The 20,847-nt window shown below is 43.1% G+C and overlaps 1 protein-coding gene across 3 annotated transcripts in view; it reads left to right on the top strand.

Moving 5' to 3' along the window:
- The window catches only part of SNX29 (sorting nexin 29), a 478,692-nt gene that overhangs the window by 11,258 nt on the left and 446,587 nt on the right, over positions 1 to 20,847 (top strand). For all 3 annotated transcript variants that reach the window (XM_072942171.1, XM_072942172.1, XM_072942173.1), the window contains exons 2-3: positions 4,728 to 4,792; positions 7,037 to 7,089. In XM_072942171.1, coding sequence (XP_072798272.1) covers positions 4,728 to 4,792; positions 7,037 to 7,089 — 118 coding nt within the window. The remainder of the gene's footprint in view (positions 1 to 4,727; positions 4,793 to 7,036; positions 7,090 to 20,847) is intronic.

Below are 20,847 nucleotides of genomic sequence, written 5' to 3'. Positions count from 1 at the left end.
TCTCGTAAAACATATTTTTTTATTGAGGTGAAAGTCATGTAACATAAAACCATGTATGCATTTAATACAATTAAAACAATTAACAGTGGTTAAATTGGAAATTTAACAATCACGGAAATGACGATTTTAAAGTGAGCGATTCAGTGGTGATTTAGGACATTTGTAATGTTGTGCGTCCATCGCCTCAATCTAGTCCCGAAACATTTTCATCACCCTCAAAGGACACCCGTGCCCACTAAGCAGTCGCATTCTGTCTGTATGGATTTACCTGTTCTAGTCCTTTCCATTTTTCTAGCACAGCTCGAGGTCCCGCTTTTTGAGTAAGAATGGCAGAGTGATGTGGTGGAAGGAGTCAGGCAGATGAGGGTCTCAGCCCTGCTTTGTGCCTGACCTTGGGCAGAATTCCTGGGCTGCAGTGGGCACCAACTTTTCCTCTTCTCCCTTACACCTGCTTAGTGCATTACAAGGGTCGGCCATAGACCAGAGAAATGCCTTTTCCTCTGCCGCTGTGTAGAGAGGCAGGGAAGTACTGTTGCTTAAGTCATGATTATCTTGATCTCTTGGGTTGTGGCAAGGATTGTAGCAGGAACATATGAAGAGTGCCGTGGGGCATCTTGCTAATTTCCACCACCCCTAGATGCCCGAGATGCTTTTTCAGCCTTATGCCCACCCAGAGCAGCTAACTCGAAGGCCTGGATTGGGTTGCTTTGCCTGCACTCTGGAGAGTAGCCAGTTGAAAGCACTTCTTAAGAGCCAGAGATTTTAGGCCTCTGAGGTATAGGATTGACCACAACAACAATAATAATAGTGCACATATATAAAATGCTTGGTATATACCAGGCATTGTTATAGGTGCACAATATACATTCACTTATTTAATATGTAGCAGGTGCAGAGAGGTGAAGTAACTTGCCCGTGGTCACACAGCTGGTGTGTCCTACTCTTAATCCCTGCTCAGCCTCCCCAGGAAGTCACTGAAGGCTGGGGGTTTGTGGTAAAAATTAAAGTAGGATCTTACGGATTCTACACATTAAAGACAGACGACAGGGATGCACCTGAACCAGGTGACTAATTTTCAGACACACGTGTGATTTCTGAGTTAGAGCCTCAGGGGGTCACTGCATTTCTCTGACGGGTTTGTGGACCTGGGGGGGGCATTCCCTGGGGTGCTTTTGCATTTTCTATTTTGATTTTGATGGTGATCTAACAAGAAATTTAAAAGCAGCCTCTTCTGTGAATCACTTTGCTGTCTACCTGAAACTAACACAATGTTGTAAGTTAACTATACTTCCATTAAAAAAAGAAAGAAAAAGAAGCCCATTCTGGCTTCTCTGGTTGGTAGTGCTAACTGAGGGTGACCTTTGGAGAGGGAAGGAAGCTCAAAGACTGGGGTTTCACAGAGAAATCATTCCCGAACCAGCAGTGGGGCAGGTTTGTTCCAGGGGTTGAGAGTGAGCAAGATTTGGCAGGTGAACGAGCCAGGAGCCACGGGACGTGAAATTGAACCTCTCCTTGAGCACTTCCTGTAGTCCCATAGCATCGAGTGGAAGGTCTTTTCCTCTTGGCTTCAGTGCCCTGTTGAATGGAGCCACCTTTCCTTCTTTGTCGAGGATTAGGTACCAGGCACTTCATGGCTCAGCCCACAGTTGAGGCTCATGTAGCTGGGCGCCGGCTCCTCACTCCTCTCAGTTGTAGCGGTTGAGACTAGAGGAGTCTTCTTGGCCCTGGGAGCGGTGGTCTTCCTTGTCCCCAGGAGAAGGTAAGAAAGAGGCCTGGAGCGCCGATTGCTCTGCTGCCTGTCTCCACAGAGGCCCCTTGTGTGCGGGCTGCAGAGCTAGGAGGATCTGATCTCATGCAGAAGCCAGTTCCCAGAGATGGGAAGTGACTGTCCCTGTCACACGGCCAGCCGGCAGCCCGGCTGGGATGAGACCTTATGATGCCTTGTGACTTCCCACTAACGCTCCTTCCGCTGTTCCTCATGGCCATGGGCCTCCTGGGCACCTCTTGCTGTCAACATATGCTCCCTCCACCCTACGAGACCCCTTTCTCTGAATCCCTGTCCAGGGCTAGAATGGCCACAGGTGTCCCTTCTGGGGTCAGGATTGCCTCACTCAAGTGCACTTCCTGTCAGCAGAAAGATGACAGTCAGGGTGGGCGTGCGGTGGGCCGAGACCTGCACAACCTCAGGCTGTCTCTACAGAGAGCAGACTTTTCCTCCCACCATAAGGAGAGGCTTTGCAAGATGAGGCAGAGGAGGCTGCTGACATCTCTTCTAGAAAAAGCAGTGGCGAGAGTTCCACAGGAGAGATCTAGGACTGTCGTGCGTATCCTTAAGGGTCGGTGCTAAATCCTTGCTGTTCAAGTCAGGACCCAGCAGCATCAGCATCACCTTGGAGAGATACAGACTCCCAGGCCCCACCCAGCCCTTCTGAGTTAGAACCTGCCTTTTACCCAGACCCCAGGAGATCTGTGCGCACGGGAAAGCTTGAGAATCACTGTGCTAACAGTTATCAGCGGTGAGACAATAGAGGTTCTTATTTTCTTTGTACACTTCCCCCTGATTTGTTATTATTGATTTTTTTTCACATGAATTACTCTTTTTATTGTGGTAAAATACACATAATATAAAATTTGCCATCTTAACCATTTTTAAATGCACAGTTTGGTGGTATTAAATACCTTCACATTGCAGTGCAGCCATCACCGCCATCCATCCCCATAACTCTTTGCGTCTTGTAAAACTGCAGAGGTATAGCTATTAAACCGTAACCCCCCATTCCCTTCCCTCCCTTGCCCCTGACAACCACCATTATACTTTCTTTCTCTGTGATTTTGACGACTCTAAGTACTTCATATAAATGGAATCATATGGTATTTCTCTCTATGTGTGTGGCTTATTTCACTTAGTATAATGCCCTCAAGGCTCATCTTTGTTGTAGTGTATTGCAGCATTTCCTTCCTTTTTAAGGGTGAATCATATCCATTGTATTTATATGCCACATTTTGCTTATCCATTCATCTGTCAATGTATACTTGGGTTGCTTCCACGTTTTAGCTACTATGAGTAATGCTGCTAGGAACATAAGCATACAAATATCTCTCCAAGGTCCTGCTTTCAGTTCTTTAGTGTATAAACCAAGAAGTACCATGTAATATGGTAATTCTATGACACGAATTACTTTTATGATCAGAAAAAAATAGCAGAAGCGCTTAAGGGGAAAACCTTGTTACATTTCCAGTTGGCACTGTCTCAGGGCAAGTAGAGTTGTTAGGTGCAGAACTTGGAAAAAGGAAGAAGGAAAGCCTGCCTTCTTTATTCTGGAGAGCAGAAACTGGACCTTCTGCTAAACAAAGAGCGGGATTTATTGAGAGATACAGGTGTTGAGAGCGGTGTTTGAGGGCCTTGGGCAGGTGCGTCTCCAGCCATCTGGAGTGACGCTTCAGGATGGCTTCTTATCTGATGGGAATGATACGCAGGCTGTTCTTTCTCAAAGTCTCTTCAGAAAACATAACAGTGGCAGCGTTTGGGAAGTCCATTGTGACTCTACACACAGTAGAGTGGAGTGTCTACCGACTGGCTTTATCTCCGGGCCTGGAGTGAGGCAGGAGCCCAAGAGATAGTCCTAACACAGCTTTCGAGGGGCACGGTGTCCAGTCACGGTCACAGTTCCAACAGTTAATGTTCCAATTAGAACAAAACCTAAATGATCCGTGAGGTTTTTGTGACTGGCCCCGGGCCTGCCACATCTGGTCTTTGTCTGTTTTGGCTTTTTGCTCAGGTCATAGCAGACTTCCTTCTGGTCCTGGAAAACCAGAAGCCAGCTGTTCTTGCCCCTCTACTTTAGCTGTCTGCTCTGCCTGGAACGCATATCTCCTGTATCTTTCCATGGCGGCTCTTTCTCTTTCTAAACAGCTCAGATGTCCCCTGGGCAGAGAGACCTTCCATGACTCTTCTGGCTGATGTGGCCCTCCTGCTTCCTCCCTGTCTCATCACCCCGTTTGGATTTTCTTCCTCATATGACTCTAACATCATCTTCTTTGTTAGTTTATTTTAATACTACTTGTTTCTTCCTAATAGAATTCCGTTCCATGAGAAGATGGCTCTTTTATAGCATTTAACTCCTGTGTCCCCAGCACTTAGAACATTGCCTGGCATACAGTAGAAGTTAAATAAATAGCAAGCTGGTCAATGCCCTCAGCGGATTGTCCTCTCTGAGCTTCAGTTTCCTCATCTGTGGTGTGAGGATCCTGATACCTGGCTTAGAGGGTGGTCATGAAAATCACAGGACACAGTGCGTGCAGAGGACTCAGTTTCGTGCCTGGCATGCTGGAAGTGTTCACCACGTGGACACAGTTGTTATCAACCGGGTGGCCGGGGCATGACTTGGACGAATCATATCCATTGTATTTATATACCACATTTTGCTCATCCATTCATCTGTCAATGAACACTTGGGTTGCTTCTATGTTTTATCTACTGTGAGTAATACTGCTATGAACATAAGTATACGAATATCTTTTCAAGACCTTGCTTTCAATTCTTTTGCTTATAAACCCAGATGTGCTGGGTTGTATGGTAATCCTATCACATGAATTTACTTTTATGATCAGAAAAAATATTTTGTCAAAGAGAAGTCTGATGCTAGCTAGGGACAGCCGTATATGTCAGAAAGTCTTAATAGAAGGCAAATGTCAAACAGAACTAATCAAGCCTCATTGCATTTTAGGATCCCAGAACAATGACATGAAAAGACAATTTCTACTGGAGCGACTGCTGGATGCAGTGAAACAGGTAAGAAGAAAGCTCACACTTAACTTTGAGGTCAAGTAATAGTGTTGGATAATTAATGTAGAAGTCATTTCTGGGGAGGGTATAGCTCAGTGGTAGAGCGCGTGCTTAGCGTGCACAAGATCCTGAGTTCAATCCCCAGTACCCCCATTAAATAAATACATAAACCTAATTACCTACAAACAAACAAAAAACCCCCCAAAACAAACAAAAAGTTCATTTCTGCCCTCTTACCTACACAGACGGACTCCCACTTTGTATCTGGAACAGTGAGGCTCATTGCTTCCCCCAGAAAATGATAGCGACCAGAGGTAGGGACGAAGGAGCTCCTGGGTCTGGACTTTCTACAGCCCCTGGAGGACCTGACCCCATTCTTCAGTGATGTCCCTTTGAGAAGAGCACTGATGTGGGTTTCAGAGTTTCATTTCCAAGCAGTTGTGTTTTAGGGCAACTCTTAAGGGTGCTGCAGTGGTGGTTGGAGTTAGGGCCCTGCGAGCGCAAGAGCAGAAATGAGGCCGTGCTCAGGGATTCTGTGGATCCTCCAGATGGGCTCTGCTCTGACTGGTTGATGCTATTTTTGATGCCTGGCTTTTGGCCGGGTGTGGAAACGAGCTGTGACACGAAGTTGGCTTCAGTTTGCTTGCTTGTAGCTACCAGACATCCATCGTTTCTTGCACATAAGTCATGTGCATGGCTCTCTACTGAGTGCTTTACATCTAATCCTTCCAGCCACCCTGTGAGATAGTTCTTGGACATTATTTCCATTTTACAGGTGAAGAAACTAACTGCAGAAAGGTCCAATAACTTGCTGTGGGTGTTACAGTTAATAAGCAGCAGAGCTAGGATCCAGCTCTGGGAACTCACATTTTGGAAGGGGCGACTGGCAATTAGCTGAATGTAATCATGATACGTGAAGATAAATATGTACTTTAACATTGTTCAGTGTTGATGTGAGCCAAGAGAACTTAGCATCTGCCCAGGCCTCGAGGTGTCCCGGTGTGGTGGAAAGGACACAGACCCAGATGTTGCTGGGGTCAAACGCTGCTTCATCTCTTGACAGCTGTGTGTGCTGGGGCAGCTCATCCAACATCTCTGAGCATCTCTCTTCTCTGTAATTGGGTCACCGATCTCCACAGGGCTGTTGAGGGAATTGCATTTGTTAAAGTGGTTAAAGGGCCATTGCCTGGTCCACAATAAATATGGAGCCCATATTGTCAATTTCTTCTTTCTTTGCTCCAGAAATGGAAAATAAAATAAGATGATGAAGAAGCAAGTTGAACCCCTTCAATGTAGCAATTAGACAGAAATAAATTGGAGCTTCTGCTCAGAGCTGCTATTATTATTGTTGTTGTTACTGGTTTTTTTTTGTGGGGGTGAAAGTGTGTATGTCTTTCAAAAACCAACTTTATTGAGGCATAATTTGCATGCAATAAAAATACACCAATTTTAAGTGTGTGGTTCTGAGTTTTGTCAAAAATATTATTTAAGTTTATATGAATATAAATCATATATGTATAAATTATATATATATGTATTGTTTTTTCTGGATAACAAGTTCAAGAATCTTGCAAACCTGCTGCCCATAGTAGAGATTCTATATCTTTAAAAGAGAGTAGTGGATAGTGGTGATGGTTACACAATAGTGTGAATTGAATTGCATAACTAAAAATGGTTAAAACGGTAAATGCTGTGTTATCTATATTTCAACAAAGTTAAAAAAAAAAACAATTTGCCTTTGTTTCCACCCTCTCTGGGTAAATTGTTGTTCAGCACAATCAGATGACTTGTTTGAAGGATGATTTATGCTGTCATAACGTTACAGCCGCCAAAACAACTTTAGGCCGTCAGAAGGGACCCATCATCACAGATGTGTGGAAGTTTTAATTATTGCCTGTTAAGAGCTCTGTGTTGTAGACAGTCAGCTGCTGATGGATAAAGAAGCTTCCTAGATAATCTGCGGAAGGCCGTGTGCTTGTTTTCCTCTTGGCGTTGTTTTCACACAAGGCTCGCTTCTGTACAAGTGCAAGATAAGGGCTTCCTTTAAGTGGCGGCTGCAAGGCTAGGGTGTCCACCGTCTTACGTCTTGGGCTGACCCCCTCTCCCCCAGAGCATGGGGACGCCCTGACTCGGCACCCAGAGTTTCTGGACCTGTGTCCCTGGTGACCGTGCAGGCCTATGTGGGCTGTTTTGTGACTCTCAAGTGTCCCATCCCAACAGCTGTACTCAGTGGCTGCTTTTTCCTTGCAGTGCCAGATCCGCTTTGGAGGGAGGAAGGAGATCGCCTCGGATTCTGACAGCAGGTAAATATGAAGCTCCTAAAACCCTTAACTGACAAGGCCTAAAAGGTGGTCAGAGACTGACCAGCTTCTGTAGTCGGCCGCTGCTGCCTGGTGGTGGAGCGATCGAGTTTGTGTGATCTGTTGATCGTCTGTGCAGTAACTACTTGTTTAAAGTATTTCCAGCTTCCCATAATTCTCCATCTAGGAATCTGTTCCGAGGGAGTTGCTTGAAATGTTTTTCTGCATGAAGTTGTTTTCACCATAGTTTATAATGATGAAAACTAAGAAATCTAAATGCTCAACAATTGGGAAATAGTTAATAAAGGGTAGTGCGTCAGTAGAATGGAATGTGATATAGCCATTAAATTGATGTCCATACAGAATTTGTTTTAAGCAGAAAAATGCATGTATAGTATTTTAAAAATAATATAGTAAAAATAAAAAGCAGGATACAAAATTAATATGGATGCAGTGATACAAATAAACTTATTTACAAAACAAGAAGCGATTCACAGACATATAAAACAAACCTATGGTTACCAAAGGGGAAAGGGAGAGAGGAGGGATAAATTAGGAGTTTCGGATTAGCAGATACAAACTACTATATATAAAATAGATAAACAACAAGGTCCTAATGTATAGCACAGGGAAAAAGAATATATATATATGTATAACTGAATTACTGTTCTGTACACCAGAAACTAACCCAACATTGTAAATCAGCTAAACTTCAATAAAAACAAACAAACAAACAAAACAAACAGATGCAGAGTGGTCCTACTATGTTAATCGGCAGCTCTGGCAAAAACCTTACCAAAATGTGAATAGAGATAATGTTGAGGTTAAGACTATGGGGAATCTTTACACTCTCTAGTATTTTTCATATTTGATACTGTGATCGTGTGTCCCTTCTATAATTAAAAAAAAAAAGTCCTAAAAATTGCCATCAACCTTCATGAGCCAGGAAAGGCTGACCTAAGTGCATGCGCTTATAACAGTGCCTGGGAGGAGAAGCAACGTTGGGGCAAAGGTAAGAGAGACACAAGCATTTGCTGGAAGTGCCCAGTGAAGTCTTTCGAGGCTGATTCATGCTCTGCAGCCATGGTGGGGCAGGAGGAGCATTCCCTCAAAGGAAGGCAAGGAAGGGACTCACTTGCTCAGCGTTCATCTCATCCTGGCGCCAGTGCTTGTTCCCTACCCTCTGACCCCAACCCGCCAGCGCAGCCAGTTCCCTTCTCTGTGCCCCTGAACCCTTGTTCTTTTGTGACACTTCACCGGCCATGAGCAAAGCATGTAGCGCTACATTTTAATGGAGTTACAGAGACTGTTTGAAAGCTGGTGCAGAGTTAAAATTATACCCTTTCTACCTCTTCTTTGCTTAGTTTTTCTCCGTGACACTTAACACCAACTAACAACTGTACATTATGCTTTTTTTCTTTTTTTTTTTTCTGCCTCCCGTACCATATTGTCAGCTCTGTCTGGGCGGGGATGTTTGGCTGTCTTCTTCACTGATGCATCCCCAGTGCCAGGAGCATCTAGAAGGTGCTCAGTGAGGTTCAGTGTCTGGTTGAGTGTGTGCGCAGCCTCGGACCATATGTGTTCAGGTGTTTAAACGCTATTGCCACCATGAGGCCGTGAGCTTTGAGGGCAGAGGGGCAGCTTCTCTGTTTTTCCCTTCTCAGTGGTTTACATTGACATTCTGTGCCCGACATACACTAGGTTCACAGTATATGTTTGTGACATTCGATCATTAAACCGATTTACTGCTTCATTTCTTCCTGAGGGCCTATAATGGGGCCTGGCCTGGGTCAGGGCTGGGTTCCTCATTTTGGGACCCAAGGCCCACTTGCATCAGAATCACCTGGGAGGCTTATTAATTAATAATGCAATTCTGCATCTCATCCTGGATCTGCTGAACCAGGCTGTGTGCGCGTGTGTGCATGAAAGCGTGTGTGTGTCTGTTCGTGCGTGTGTGTGCTATAGTCAGGACTTCCTTTCTTTATCACTTTTCGTAATTGTGCTGTTCATTTCCTGACAGAGAGAATCCATTTCTGAACGTTAGGTTAACATGCTCTTAGATGATAACTTTTATTATATAAACTGTTGTGTTTAACTTAATTTTTTTGGAGGGGAGGGGAGTAGTTAGGCTTATTTATTTAATGGAGGCACTGGGGAGTGAACCCACGACCTCATGCATGCTAAGCACGTGCTCTGCCACTGAGCTCTACCCCTAAACTGTTGTGTTTTATAGTAAAATTTAGGAAGTTAATTCCTTCCAGGTAAGTGCTTTATGGCCAGAGGGAATATCCTGCTTCCTACTGGCAATGGCAGTTAGAGCTGCAGCCTCTCTTGGCGGAGCTGACTCTCCGTCCTCAGGGCAGCCTCAGGAGGAGGGCAGCCTAAGTGAGAAAACAGAGGCTCAGGGGGAAACGGACACAGCCTGGGTGAGTCGTCTCGAAAATGATAGAATCTCGAAAATGATAGAATCAGAGGTTGGAGCCCAGTTTCCTGGGCTCCAGAGTCTACTCTTTCTCTGTTACATCACATTTAGTGAGTATCTTGGTTTTGAAGCTGAGTGTTTTTTTTTGTTTTTTTTTTTTAAATTGTATTCCCCCCCAGAGGGTTCCTTCTCAAGATCAGAGTCTTGGTCTTATCTTGAAATGTGTTTGGCTGAAGGTGGCACCACCTTTGTATAGGAAAGGCCACATTGTTGTCCTCATTCTGTGAGAAAGTTTAACCTGAAGACGGAAAATTTGTGAACACTTTAATACAACTGTCATGAAGCCTGAAAAGAAAGGGTTTGTCGCCGCTCTCCTCAGCCCTGACAAAAGGCCTGGCGCCAGGACTGATCTCAGATCTATTCGCCTCGCCCCAGTCCCCACATGCTCACAGGATGGCTGGCATAGAACTACTCCTTGTCTTCCTTCTTGTCCTGCCTCCTCTGCATTGAGAGAATTCTGCAGAAAGCAGATTCCCACACATCACTCCCCCATGGAAAACCTTCCACTGGCTTCTCTCTGCTCTTGGGAAAAGGACCCACGTCCTTAACAGCCTGGAGGGTCCCATACCTCACCCTGGGCTCTTTGCTCCTGCCACCCTGGCCTGGCCTTTTCTGGTTTTTGTTTTTTGTTCTTAAAGCCTTTTAATAATTTTTTAGGGAAATCGTCTAGACCACTAATACTAATCCTCCCCCTTCTGCCCTAGTCCTGGCCATCTGGGCCTGTTTTCCTTGCTCTGTACCACTGACTGGCAGACTCTTTCTGTTAAGGCCCGGATTTGGCCCTCAGGACGTGCTCTGTACTGTTGGAGCCTGTACAGCTGTTTTCCATTACTGCACATTTGTATGATGAATTGATTATGTCTGTTCAGCTAGATGACAAGCTGGAGATAAGCTTGTTTTGCCCACACTGTGTCCACAGTGCCTGACACATAGTAAGTGCTCAATAAATATTTGTTAGCTCCCTCATTTGTTCATCAGTTAGTTACTGAACCTACTTGGTGTCATATTCTGTGCTAGACACTGGGGCTTCCCAAATATTTCGGACAGGTTTCTACCCCTCCGGTGGCTTTGTGTCCGCTGGGGAAGGCAGTCCAGTGAGGCAGCGATTATAGAATATGATGCTGAGGGCCACATCCAGGGGGCGGTCATATGCCCTGGGCAGGCAGCGCCAAGGTTCTCAGGCTCTCAAGGCCTGGCTTTGACTCTGGCTCTTCCCCTCCAGCTGCGTTACCTCCCTAACTTCTCTAAGCCTGAGGATTAGGTCTCTTGTGATACCGTGATTTATAATAAGAAATATATGTATTTGTTCTTGCCTTATTCCTAGTGCTGAGCTCCTAAAACCCCTGGAATTTCCAAAGTCATGATAACCAGAAATGTGTCTTTTGTTATGTTAATGTTGTGACTTTAGGAAAGTGCCAGAGGTTGGGGGCTGGTTGCCACGAGAACCCGCCAGGTGATTAGGGGGTTAGAACTTTCAGTCCCATCTCCCCACCACCAGGGAAGGAGAGGGGCTGGGGATAGAGTTCAATTGCCAGTGGCCAGTGACCTAATCAACCATGCCTGTGTAATGAAGCCTCCATAAAAACCCAAGAGGACAGGATTTGGAGAGCCTCTGGCTTGGTGAACACTTGGGGGTGCAGGGAGAGTGGTGTGCTTGGAGAGGGCACGGGAGCTTCCGGCTCTTTTCCCGTACCTGTCTTCTGTCTGGCTGTTCCTGAGTTATAGCCTTTATAATAAACCAGTAATCTAGTAAGTAAAATGCTTCTGTCAGTTCTGTGAGCCGCTCTGGCAAATTAATCGAACCCAAGGAAGAGGTCGTGGGAGCCCCCGAGATACACAGCTGGTTCGTCACAAGCACAGCTGACAAGCTGGACGTGTGACTGAAGAGGTGGTGGTGGGGAGGAGGTGCTTTCTTACAGAACGGAGACCTTAACCTGTGGGATCTGATGCCGTCTCCAGGTAGACAGTGTCAGAACCTAGTTGAATGGTAGGACACAACCAGCTGGTGTCAGAGAATGGTTTGATGTCATGCAGAAAACACGTCAGAAAAGGCGACCAGAATCCTTTCTACCATGTCACTTTTGAGGATTAAGTCAGATACTGTGTGTAAAGATGCCAGACATGTAGGAGTGTTAGTTTCTTTCCTTAGAAGGAGGTCCTTGCCCCTCAGGGAGTGAAGCCTGGCTGGGACACTCATCACTCGGCTTGTGACACCTGCCGATACTGCCTTTTGCTATGGGTAGTAGACCACAAGCAGAACAGGAGGGCTACTGTGAATTCTTGAGCCTCGTCAATGTTCTCTCCTACTCTCAGAGGAACAGTGGAAGATAAGGGTTTCTTCCCATGTAATTCTGGACATAGTTTTCAGTCCCCTTTGGAAAATGAAACTTCTTATATGTGTGTCTTCCCACATCAGTATCCTCCACTGGAGGAAATTGTGAACTCATGGAATTGATGGCGGGTTAGGTTTGGAATCAGGAAGGAGTCAAAGCCGCTTTGAAAGTCTTCTAAGCTGGAAATAGGGTCCTCGAAATGGTCCAATTGAGGCCCTGCTGCTGGAGAGAGCACCAGCTGTTTTTGACTTGCTCTCATTCTGCCCAAGGTTGACATTCCAAGGGGGAAACCCTTGATTGGCCAGTTTCGGGTCATGTGGCTTCCTCCTGGCCACCAGCAGAAGGGTTGGCTGAAGGACCTTCGTGGGATCCTGTTGGCTCATATAGTGCAAAGATGTCTGCCTGGGTTCATCGTCATCCCCCCAAGATGGTTTCCAGTGAGGAGGGAATAAACCTTCAAAACAAAATCCGGGTGCTGTTACGGAGATGGAATGAATACGGGGTGGTCAGAGTGCATAACAGTTATCTCTGCTGCTGCCACCTTATAATGATAATCATTCTTGTAACAGCTCTGTGTGGTTTGCAAATACTTAAGTCTACATCATAGGTCTCATTTGATTCTTGCAGTAACCATGGGGTGCAGGCAACTAAGAGGGGGATCATTTCCCTACTTTACAGGTGTAGAAGCTTGGAGGCTGGTCAGTTGTGCAGCTTTTGTTTATTATCAACTCCTAAGTGTCGATGCCAGGGACACTGACTTCGGTTAGGTGGGCTGTGTGGTTTGTAGGCAGTGGAAGAGGAATGGGGCACAGACTGCATGTTCCCAGCGTGGCCCTCATTCTCTACCACGTCCTTTCTTGTTTTGCTAGCACCTGCTTCCCCCACATGAGAGATTTGTATCATCGTAGGTACTTCACATTAAGTGTTAAACATCACGGCATTAAATTCCTTTCCATTTCCTAGTTATTTCCATTACCCAGTTTTTCTTTTAATTCTCTGTAAGTCTCAGTGAAATTATTGGGGGAAAGGCTTGGTTTGGTATTAAGTTTAGTTAAATGAAACTGCCAATATTTGATCATGTTTGACCTCAAAAATTAGCAGTATCATACAGCTCAAGATAATGTGTGTCAGTTGGGAGGGTAGAGCTCAAGTGGTAGAGCGCATGCTTAGCTTCCACAAGGTCCTGGGTTCAATCCCTAGTACCTCCATTAAAAAAAAAAAACAACTCTAATAAAAAGGAAATAAATAGACGTAATGACCTAATGACCTCCCCCTCAAAAAAAACCAAAACAAAACCACACAAAACACAAAAACCGAAACGAACAAACAAAAAAATGTGTCTCCAGCAGTCCTCTTCTCTTTAAATAGAGTGTGCAGGTTTCATGCACAGCCCTCCTCTGGCAGCCTCAGAGACAGAATTTAATACTGTATTTGAAGGGCATTTACTTTTAGGGCTACTCTGTTTAGGGTCCACGATGCTGGCTTCCCATTTGCAATAGCGATAGAGGTTTTCCTTTTAAAACAGGTTAATACAATTAGAAAAAGTGAGTCAAACTCAAGACAAGTGAATAATAGAAATGTCCTCCCAGGCGACAAAAGTGGCTGAGGTGTTTGTGAATGACTGAAGATGAGGGAGGAGGGAGCCGGCCGGGCTGAGGCTGTTGGGTTGGGGGCCTACACAGGGTACAGTATTACTCTGCTGAAGCCCCAGACGCAAAGCCTGTGTGCGCGTGCTTGTGTGTGGATGATTGCGTGTAAAGGGTTTGTTTGAGATTACAGGATTACACGGCAAGAGGCAACAGTCCTCACGTGAAGAATGAAACAACGTCCACATGGAGGGCAGGGCGTGCTTTTTCCCATCAGATTTTGCCCTCAGAAACCTCCCCAAGCCTCCCCAGGTGGAAATGGTGGCGGTGATGACATCCGGGCTCCCCTGCATGTGTTTATCCCCCTCCCGTCTGTTCTGTTGGCCTGGTTCTCCAGCTGTTTTCCCCTAAGGACAGAGGCCCATTCTTGTGCTTCATTAAAATGACCCCACATTCCATCAGTCAGACTGGCCTGGGGGAGCCTGTAATGTATCTTCTGACTATTTTGCCTTCTAGAAATAATAGCACCCAAGACTCAGCAGACACTAGAAGCGCCCCCAAAGCCCGGGTACGTTAGTGTTCCTCAGAGGCGCCTTCCTCCCAGGTGGAGTTACACAGCACGCTCTGGACGTTCTCCCTTGGAAGTATAAAGAGCAGCCCGGCCCGCGGGGCTGCAGAGTGAGCGTGGGGTTGGGAGCTCAGAGTGAGCGTGGGGTTGGGAGCTCAGAGTGAGTCCTGGTGTTGCCACTTCCCAGTCGTGTTGGACGGTGGGCAAGTTTCTGACTTTCTTGTGCCTCAGTGTCCTCATGTGTGGATGGGGGTAGTGGTGATCATACTTTACAGAGTTGTTGTGAGTTAGTTCATGTGCAGCCCTTAGAACAGTGCCCGGCAGCTAGTAAGTTTCTAGAACTCGTTAGCTATTGTCATTATAATTTTGTGTACAGTGTCTTGACACTTGGTAGATACTCTCTGCGTACTGGGTCTCTGCCATTACAGGTGGCGGGGAGTCAGCCTTAGGTATCTGCCTTATGTAGAAAGTGTAAATTTTTGTGACTCGTTCAGGTGACTGTCAGAAGACATCAGAGGGGAGCATTTCTTCTCCTTCCAAAACGTGCCAGGAAAGAGTGCTTTGTTTTGGTGATTTTTATCTTTACCTGTTAAGGAATTAGAAACTTTTTTGAACTTTTTAGGAAGCTGAAAAACAAAACCAGCTGCCCTTTGCTCTTCCGTAATGGTGTTTCCTAGCACAGCTGAAACCTGTCCCGTGTATTCCCCTAGACACTTAGGGAACTGAATGGCTTTTTCAGGCATTTCTTTTCCTCTTTTAAATGTTCATCATGTGATTTTTTTTATCTTCAGTTTGTCACAAGTTTCTTACCAGCCTCTTAGTGGTTGGAGGTGTTGACTGAATGTTCTAATTCTTCTCATCCTGGCAAAAGAATCCTGGAGTTCATTAATTGAATTTTCTTATCACCCCTACCCTGAGCACTTGATTTCCACTGTGAGCCTGTGTAGTAGATAGTTCTACATTGCATATTCTTTCATTTTACTGTATTGATCAAATGAATTGATTTCTTTTTGGAAAAATTATTTTTAGCATTTGGGGAACTCTTGGGCATTTAGCAAATCTGAGGACATTTCCATCTGAATTTTAATAAGTATTTGTATTATTTATATTGATAGTTGTTGAGAGCAGTGCTTGGCCCCTAGGAAATCATATGTAAGCACTGTCATCGTGACTGTCACCACCATCCTCATGTGGATAGAGGCCTTGAGCATGAGGTGTGAGCTTTGGTATCAGGCATACCTGTCTTCCTGCCCACCCCGTCCACAGATCACCAATTACCAGCTGTGTAGTTTAGGATTTGGCTTAGCTTCTCTGGGCCTCTCTTGCACCATCTGTAAAACAAGATGATGATCATGGTACCCCCTTCCTAGGGTTGAAGTGAGGATTAGACGTGTAGTGATGTTTGCTTGGCACACTCAGGAAGAACTTAGTAAACTCAGTGTATTTTCTTCCTATGACTGGACATACCAGTGTTTTGTCTGCTTTGGAAACTAAAGGCTGGAATGAGTGCTGATTAATTCCTTCATTTGGCTGATACTTATTTATAGATCACTGTGTTGACATCGGGTGTGCAACCTGGATGAGATGGTTGCTGTTCTCAAGGAACTCGAAACTGAGTCTGGGCGATGGACATGTAAATTGCAGATAGTCATGGTGGCCTGTAGTGATAACTACACAGCACAGACATCAGAGGCGAGTACAGGCTCTTTAGTGGTCTGTTGGACAGGATGGGAATTCCAGGCAGCAGTAATAACAAATGCGAAGATGCAGGGATGCGTGAGAAAGTAGTGGGATCGTGGATGATATGTTGGGACATGTACTGGAAAGTCAGTAGACTCTTGTCTTGTTGTCATGGGAAGGTGTTTGAAGCTTTATCCATTAAGATATTATTTCTTAAACTGTGGTTATTTGTATACTATTTTCATGATTTTTGCCATTTTTGTGTACCATCTGAGCCAAGATGGGCTTGAGGTGGAATTTCGAGGTCCTGTCTATTCTGGTCTTGTCGTTAAGTAATACTGTCAGCGAATCAAAGATTGATGGCTGGTTATATATTTTTTCATGACATACTAAAATGACTAACCTAAAAATGTTATGTCATGTCATGTACCATATACCCACAAAGTGTGGTGAGTGAGAAACAAAGGAAGATAATGACATTGTCAGCTTTGCATTTCAGGAAGATAGCTTCTTTTCAGGATTTGAGGTGGCTGGGCAGGTGAGATGGGGTCTGGGACTGCAGTGAGAGGTGGCTCTGCTCAGTGGACAGGAACGCTGAGTGGAGGTGGTAGTACTGGGACAAGAGACAGAAGGCTTGAGAAGCCTTAGGACTGAGCCTTGATAAGATAGATCAGACGTTGGGGATGAGACGTAAATGCTTTAGCCACAAGGAATGGCTAGAAATTGGGACAGATGTGTATTGTTTGTATTTTGTGTTTTTTTAAAGCAAGCTTTTGGTGTGGAGTTTTCCTTCTCCCGGGCTGTGGACTCCAACCATACTTAGAGATCCCACTGGCCACAGACTTCATGTCACTTCCCTGTTTCCTTGTTTCTCATTTACCCCCTCCTTCTGCATCTGGGGGCTCTTGTTTCTTCTCCATTCTCTTTTTCACTTTGGACTTGCCAGCTCCTTCAGCTGGTTCTTTCTCAGCGGCCGTCTCCTCTTCCTGATTTTGAAGCTCCTCATCTGCCAAGAATCTCAGGTGGTGATTGTGTCTAGACCCAAGCTGGAGGTCTGTGAACCTCAGGGCAGATGGTTACTGTGTTCATATCAGTAGCTTCTGAAAATAGCCAGAAGTGATGATTTAACCCATTTAAATATTGGTTATTTTTCCAATTTCTGGTTCCTCTGATAAAAGATTCATTTGATTTCATTTTACATGACTGTCTGCCATCCTCAAACCTTCACACTTGAAAACTACTGCCTTGTGAGTTTTCACTGTTACCAGGCTTGCATTTTTTCTGGTTCTTAATCAACTGGTTTTTTTATTTTTTTGCCTCTATTTTCTCTACCATGTCTTCTTTTTCCTCCCTCTGGGTAACTTATGTTAATGATCAAGAATCATTTGTTCTGTGTTTTTCTCCACATTTATTTATTTTTTTACAAATAAAATACACATGTGTTTACACACACACGCAGACTGGTTTTATTGCCATTGTCTTTACGAAAATTGAATTATATATAGTGTTCTGCGTCCGTATTTTCTCTCTTGGCACTACCCTGTCAAAACCTTTCCAAGTTATAGTTCCAAAAATCCTTTTTAAAAGGCTGCATTATATTGCTTGATGCAGATGTACCAACAGTTGCCTATGAAGTAATAGACTTTGTATCCAATTTTTACTACTGTGGACACTGAAACAGTAGAATCCCTGAGCAGTTTTTCTTATATAATGAGGATTTTCTTTCTTTAGCAGACCAGGGGTTGGGTTGCTGGGACAAAGAGAATATGTGTTTATTTTTAACAGTTGTGGTCAGGTATCTTTCTAAAAATTTCTACTGGCAGCATGTGAAACTACCCTTTCTTTCTTGCTAATAATAGTTGTGAGTGTTGTTTTGAAGTTTTGTCAGTCTGTTGGGTGAAAAGAGGTGGCTCAGTGTCATTTTAATTTGCATTTCTGGATTGCTAGTGAATTTCAGTTTTTTAAAAAATGTTTGTTGGCCATTTGGTTTTACTCTTTTGTGCAAAGCTGCTTCATGTTATTTACCCAATTTCTTATTAGATTATTTGTCCCCTTGTCAATTTGGGAGAAGAGCTCTTTGTATGTTGTAATTAATTAACCTTTTGTCTGTTTTTTGCTTTGCAAATATTTTTTTTTCAAATCTACCCGCTATCTTTGTAAGCACAGGTAATAGTATCTATTATCATGCCACATAAAGATTTTTTTTATATGGTTAAATGTCTTTTTACTGATCCGTATACCTAACAATTTCTGGGTTTTCAGTGTTTTTTTAGATCTTCTACATTAGAGTGTGCATGTGGTCTTTTAAATAATATGGGAAGATCCCATTTATCCTTTACCCAGTTTTCCCCAGTGGTCACATCTTGTGAATTTCTAGGATGCTGTTTTCAGTTTCTCTAGTTTTACTTGTACTTGTGTGTGTGTGTGTATTTAGTTCTATGCAGTTTTATCACTCTGTGCATTCGTGTGTCCACCACCACAGTCAAGGTGCAGAATAGTTTCATCACCGCAGGATTCCTCCTGTTGTTTTTTTATAACCATGTCCACCTCCTTCCTGTCCCCTCCCTCCCCATCTTAAACTCCTGGCAACTACCAATCTGTTCTCCACTTCTGTAATTTTGTTATTGGAAGAATGTTATATAAATGGAATCATAGTGTGTAACCTTTTGGGATTGGCTTTTTTTTTCCCCCTCTCAGCATAATTCCTTTGAGATTCATCCAGGTTGTTGCACGTATCAATGGTGTGTATTCCTTTCTATTGCTGACTGGTATTTCATGATATGAATGTACCACAGTCTGTTTATTCATTGAAGGACATGCGAGTTGTTTTCAGTTTTTGGCTACTGCAAATAATGCTGCTGTAAACATTCACGTACAGGTTATTTGTGTGAACATAAGTTTTCATTTCTCTGAGGTAAGTACTCAAAGAGTGCAGTTGCTGGATTGTATGTTATTTGCATATTCAGTTTTATAAGAACCTGCCAAACTTTTCTAGACTTGCTCTACCATTCACACTCTCACAAGCAACGTGTGAGTGATCCAGTTTCTCTGCATTCTTGCCAGTGTTTAGTATTTTCATGATTTTCTATTTTAGCCATTCTTAACAGGTGTGTAGGCATATCTCATTGTAGTTTTAATTTACATTTCCCTAATGGCTAATGATGTTGAACATATTTTCATGTTCTTATATGTGGGTATCCTCTTTGGTGAAATGTGTTTATGGTTTTTCTCATTTTCTTATTAGTAGTGCTTTTATTTTTATAGGATAATTTCCTAGAAGTAGGATTGCTGGGTCAAAGGGTATGGGCATTTAAAAAAGAAATTGTACTGCCCAGTCTTTTTGCAGAAAGCTGTAGTCGTTCATATTCATATTCCCATCCATAGTACCTGTTCACACGTGCTTCTGCTATCCCGGTGATTGGCTCTAAGCAGATAGTCCTAAATTGGTATCTTAGTATTGTGACACTTTCCTGGTCACTAGTGAAACCGAGTATCTTCTCAGATGTTTATTGGCCAACTGTATTTCCTCCTTTCATGGTTTGTTGGTTCACCTTCTTTAATAGTTTTTTTTATTTTTTGAATTGCTTGTCTTTTTCTTATCCATTTGTAGAAGCTCTTCATGTGCTATGACTCTTAATTTTGTTTTCAGTTATGTGTGCTATATTATCTCCAGGCCATCATTTATTATTTTACCATATTTCTTATATCTTTTGGCCATGTTGATATTTAAAAATCGTGTGTGGTTAATTCTCTGAACCTTTAAAATTTTGCTTTGAGAGTATTCTGTCCTGAGGTTCTTCTGTATTTTTCTCTGTTATTTTTTACAATTTTATTTGCTTACACTTACATATATTTTTTTGAACTTGATCCATCAGAATTTAGCTCTGTGGTGGTTTGAGAGAGGAGTGTATTCTTATTTTCTTTCAGCTCCATGGCCGTGTGTGTCAGTGGCACTGGTTAGACAGCCCATTCTCGCCCATCTGAATGAAAGTGCTGCCATTATTATACGTAAAATGTTTCCATATTTACTTTGGTTTGGGGGGCAGAGTTCTCTGTACTGCTCCGGCAATTTGTTTATCCCCGTACCCAGAGCCACACTGGGCCCAGTCTTTCCTGTGATTATTATTGGGACTGTATTAAATGTACACTTTAATTTGGGAGGAATTGACATTTTAATTTTAATAAATTTTCCTATTTAGGAAAACAAGATTTCTTATTTGTTTTGATCTTTATATCTTTTAAGAAAATACGGTTTTCTTTGTATATGACATGTATCTTTCCTAAAAATATGATTTACTTTACTTTTGTTCCTGTTGTGAATGTAATTCTCCTCCCCCATTTTGTTGACTTAAAAAAATCAACTTGTAATGTTAGTTTCTTTTATTGCAAAATATTTCTCATTTGTGAGTTAGAAACATTCTTATATCTTTTTGTAGATCTGCTTTTTTTCACTTAACATTATAATCTAAGCTTTTAAAGAAAGCCATTTCAAGTTCTCTGTAAGCATTTTAATAGTTACATGATTTTCCTCACTGTTACTTTGATGCCAAATTTCTTCATTCTTTATAGCTCAGGGTAGCAATAGTCTGGTTCTTGAGACATGAATACTTTTAAAATGCTTTTTTAAGAAAAAAGTTAAGTCAGAAAAGCATAGAGGTAAGAAAGACATCATCAATAATTATTTTACCAAGTGTCTCTTAATTTTTCACATAACTCCCTTCAGATTTTTTAATGTGTTTTTTAAAAATTTATTTTTATTGGAGCATAGTTGATTTACAATGTTGTGGTAGTTGCTGGTGTACAGCAAAGTGATTGAGTTATATATATACATACATATAATTCTTTTTCAGATTCTTTTCCATGATAGGTTATTACAAGATACTGAATATGGTTCCCTGTGTTATGCAGTGGGTCCTTGTTGTTTATCTGTTTTGTGTACAGTAGTGTGTATCTGTTAACCCCAAACTCCTAATTTATCCCTTCCCCTGCACTGTGTGTGTGTGTGTTTAGCATAGCTGAGAATATACTTAAAACAGTTTCGTACCCTGCTTATTTTTCATTGTATGTTATAAGCCTGTTAGCTTATCATTATTAGCTCTTGGTAAATATTTT

The sequence above is a fragment of the Vicugna pacos genome, chromosome 18 (genome assembly GCF_048564905.1).
Source record: "Vicugna pacos chromosome 18, VicPac4, whole genome shotgun sequence".
NCBI classification, from domain to species: Eukaryota; Metazoa; Chordata; class Mammalia; order Artiodactyla; family Camelidae; genus Vicugna; species Vicugna pacos.
The sequence above is the reverse complement of the archived record's forward strand: the minus strand, read 5'-3'. Positions and strand labels throughout refer to the sequence as shown.